Here is a 4,408-nt window from a genome sequence, read left to right as displayed (position 1 = left end):
TGTGCTACTTGTAAGTGTGGAGGGGTCAGAAGACAACTCTGCAGGGTCAGTTCTCCTATACCTTTAAGTGGCTAGTGGTTTTATCTGTTAAGCCATTTCTCTGGTCTGAAAACAGGATTTCTTTTTTTTTTTTTTCTTTTTTTTGGTTTTTCGAGACAGGGTTTCTCTGTGGCTTTGGAGCCTGTCCTGGAACTAGCTCTGTAGACCAGGCTGGTCTCGAACTCACAGAGATCCGCCTGTCTCTGCCTCCTGAGTGCTGGGATTAAAGGCGTGCGCCACCATCGCCCGGCTCTGAAAACAGGATTTCTAAATGAAAGCTTATTAACTAAAATCTTGAAAAATGCTGCAGATGTTGCCACTTTAATCTACAATCTTAATTTTCCAACTTTCAAAGTTATAAAATGGAAGTAAACACATCTCAACAGCCTTAAATATTTTCATGTATTTTATTTTTTAAAACACTTAGAATTTTGCAAGCTAGCAGTAAAATATTGCCTTCAATATTTTACTAATTAGCACCATATACCTTTTAAAGCTAACTGGAACATTGTTTCACTGTAAATGATTGTAAATAAAATGTAAATTATTCCCAACATAAGATCATTAATCAAATTAAATCGTTATTTTTTTGGCTCTAGGCACTTATGTGCACTTTAAAGATCAATTTAACTATGTTAATATATTTGCCAATCTAACAAAGTCAAAGTATCATAGTTTAAAGCAATATTTAATCTCTGAAATTATTTTTAGAAACTATATAAGGAAACTGAGAAACCAACTATAAGAAAAAAAGGTCATTCCTTTACTTTTAAAGAAATCTCTTAACTTTTGAAAGAACAAAATAACTTGGTGAAAAAGTCCTTTGGTGCAAAGATCAATTAAACATAAAATTAGTACACAATACCATTTTCATGCTTGGCTTATTAGTAACCTTACCAAAAAGCCACGGAAAGGTCTGGAACAACTCACAGGGACAGCTGGAAGGCTGGAATAAAATTGCTAAGTGCTAAGAAGATCCCAAGTCACTCGCACAGTTTAAATGAAAGCCTAGACACTTAAAATCTATGTTTTAAAGTTCTCACTTGAAAAAAACTTTCAAAAAGGTAGAAAAAATCTAGTTATACTCAAATTACTTCTACACATTCAAAAAAAGGCTATTTTCATTTCCTATATTCTGATAAGAGCACTAAAGTTCAGAGCCACAACCGACTGCTCACCAGCACGCCTGTCTGCATACCGGTAGAATCCAGTCCAGTTCTGCCATCTGTGGATGACTATGACAAGATACAAAAGCATGTGTTTGCCATAAATAGCTCTGGCTAATAGCAAAGTGCGCACACGGAGCAGATCAAATTCTCTATAAGGAGAACGCTCTGGACCACAGCCAAATCCCATTACTAATGTTTAAGACTGCTATACCAAATTTTTTCCAATTCAAAATGGAAAAGATATGAAGGACTCATAGCTGAAATAAACACTCCTAACATAAGGATCACTAAACCTTTGAATGACACTTTACAAATTATTTTCATTATGACCAAGTAATAAAAAAATCCTATTTCTACTTCTCAAAAAAATTATTTATAATATAACTATGAATTAATATCCTAATTTTTCTAGAGAAATAAGATACTGGAGTATGCCAAAGTGCAAAAAAAAATCTCATCTCCGTATTATAACATAAAGAAATAAACATATTTATAAAAGTACCACTCTTTAATGATTGTATGTATATAAGTGATTTTAAGATATTTTTGACCCAAAGAAATTCAACAATTTGGAAAAAAGAGACACGAGTGTTATATTAAAGAAAATCTCAAATACCAATGCAGAGCTTAATCGCTGTTTACCCTAAAATTTCACATGACAATGTGCAAATTTTCCAAGGAAAACAAGGCAACATTCTGTGATATGCCACAGTTTTTATTGCGACGTGGCCACCTTTGTGAGGGTAGGGAATCTGATCTCAAAACAATGTTCCATTTAAGGCTCTTTTATACAGAAATTGCCATCATGACTGATACTCAAAATATCTGTAGTGTTTCAAGACTCATACGGTAAACATAAAACTCCTACATTTATTCAGTAGTGTATACTCAATGGGAGACCAAAGACATCAACACAGCTATTCCTTTGAAGAAAATATGCAGGTAAGAGGAATGAACACTGAGGTATTAGGACAAATCAATGACAGGTAATGAAACTTAATTGGCATTCTTTTTAAGGGATTAAACGTATTTAAAAAAAAAAGTGCTCTTAACGCATAGTGTTAAATCTGTGCTGCCAGGTCACAGAAACAGGCTGGCGAGGCAGGTGAGGGCACAAACGCTCCAGCCTCAGGGAACTGTAGTCAAGTGCAACTATAAATAATACTGAAGAAAGGTTCGCCATATGACCAGTGGATAATACTTTCAAGGCATTCAACTAGCTTACCCTTTGTAGTACTCTACGCTATTCACATTGACAACACAGCCATTGTAGTGCTCACTGCGAGGAAGGCATGGAACCAGTTGTTTTGGCTAAAATAAGACGGGGAAGGCATTCCTTGGGTTCTACATAAAAGTAACCATATTAAACAGCCTAATGGCAATCACTGATAGGCTTCTTAAATTCATTCATTCATTCACTGTGTTGAAAGGGCCCAGTGCAAAGGGAATAAACAAAAACCAAAACCCAATAGATTCCAGTGGACTGAGCTGGAGAAATGGAAGCCCCTTAACATCGAATGGCACTTGGCTATTGCTTTATAGTGGCTTTCCCTCAAGGGAAACCACGACACTGCCTCCCAGTTTCTCTCCCAGTGTCGAGCGGTCCTTAATATCGTCCAAGCCATTCACTTGCCACTCATGTTTAATACCTAAAAAAAGAAAAAAAAGCCACATCCATTAACCTTATTTCGACTAAGAAAGAACCCCTTTTCTTCCGCACAAAACAGTCAATGTTTATACCTGTAAATTTCTTTTTAATGGCATCTTTAGAGCTAGCATAAATCATCTTGCTTTTTAGCGGTGCACTCTCAGGAGCCCTACAGGGGAGAAAACGTTGAATTTCAAAAGAGAAACAAAGGCAAAAACTGACTATGATAATAATAATCCTTGCATTTTTAAAAGCACGTTTTTCTTTTGTTTTTACACACCAGAATATAAATACTAGGTCTTCTTTCTTAGACTCTTTTGTTTCGTATGTGGCATCGTACAAAGCATATCGGCAATCATTCAGAGGTAGCAACTTCACAAAAGATGTGTAGGGGTCCTCTATAGTCTCACCATTGTCACCCATCAAGATCTGCTTTGCTTCCTCTACAATTATCTGTCTTTTGTCATCGCTCAGGCAGAAGAGAACCGCTTTCTTTCTCTTTTTGATCTCCTCTTGTGTAGAAGACTTTCTTACTTTCATATCATTAAAGACTTTGATGACTTCGTCATTCACTGTGACTCCAGATGCCTGAAAATAAACCAACGACGGGAATTTAGAACGAGCTCTTGGGTTTTAACCGGAATTATTGTTTGACAAACAGGGCTTGGAATGACTATAAAAAAACTGCACCAAACAACGTGAGCAATCCTCTTAGATCAGTCCCGTTTCCGCATCAGAAGAAGACAGAGCTAAAATTCCTAACTCATACTGCCCATTCATCCTTCTTTAAGGAGCACGAAGAAAAAGGCAAACGGAAGGTGGGAAGGGACAAATACGAGTTGACCCATGCCTGAAATGTTTCCTATTTCACTGGGTGATGTCAGAGTTTCAGGAGCAGCCGCAAAAATACCTTCTGTATTGTGTCAACTCTGCAGGCCTTCAAAAAAAAAAAAAAAACACTTCGGGATTTCAGTTAATGCTTCTACTATTTTTTTTTCTTTAAAGTCATCTTAGCCACTGCTGCTTCCTCATAAGGAAAGAGATTCAAGCGTAAACTCCAGCCGCCCGCGGCTACGGCAAAACGCCCCACCGCCCATTGGCAGCCGCTGGCGGAGTAACGGGTCCGGCGAGAGGGCGGCTTAACCCGGCTTTGCCACCTGCTCCGTCTCCGCACAACGGCTCCCCGGCCGGCCTCAGAAACCCTCGCCCCGGGGCTCCCGGCAGCCCCGACGGCGCGCGCCCGAGACCCATCAGGCAGCACGCGGGCTGCGGCCGGGGGACTCCCCTCGCGCCCGGCCAGACCCGGCCCTCCGGCCCGCCCTAGGAGTCCGAGCGGCCGCGGGCCCGGAACCACCGGCCCGCCCGCCCGCCGCAGGCCCTCGAGCCGCGGGGGACCAGAGCGCGGGAGCTCCCACTGCCCAGGCCCTGGGCAGGGTAAGATGGCGGCCGCGCGGGGGTCCCGCCGCGCCCAGCCTCCCCCGCCCACCTTACCATAGTGCCCGCGGCTGAGACTGCGGCGGCGGCGGCGGCGGCGGCTCGGGCTCCGGCTCGG

At 41.3% G+C, this 4,408-nt stretch overlaps 1 protein-coding gene across 1 annotated transcript; it reads right to left on the bottom strand.

The window, feature by feature from the left end:
• Positions 1–1,781: 1,781 nt before the first annotated feature.
• On the bottom strand, positions 1,782–4,397 carry Cfl2 (cofilin 2). Its single transcript, XM_005343731.3, has 4 exons — positions 4,348–4,397; positions 3,137–3,444; positions 2,949–3,025; positions 1,782–2,857 (listed from the first exon to the last, which is right to left on the bottom strand). The coding sequence occupies exons 1-4, from the start codon at positions 4,348–4,350 to the stop codon at positions 2,745–2,747; spliced, it is 501 nt and encodes a 166-aa protein (XP_005343788.1). The 5' UTR covers positions 4,351–4,397; the 3' UTR covers positions 1,782–2,744.
• Positions 4,398–4,408: the final 11 nt, after the last annotated feature.

This window comes from Microtus ochrogaster, chromosome 1, assembly GCF_000317375.1.
Source record: "Microtus ochrogaster isolate Prairie Vole_2 chromosome 1, MicOch1.0, whole genome shotgun sequence".
NCBI lineage: Eukaryota > Metazoa > Chordata > Mammalia > Rodentia > Cricetidae > Microtus > Microtus ochrogaster.
This window is presented reverse-complemented; position numbering and strand designations above follow the sequence as displayed.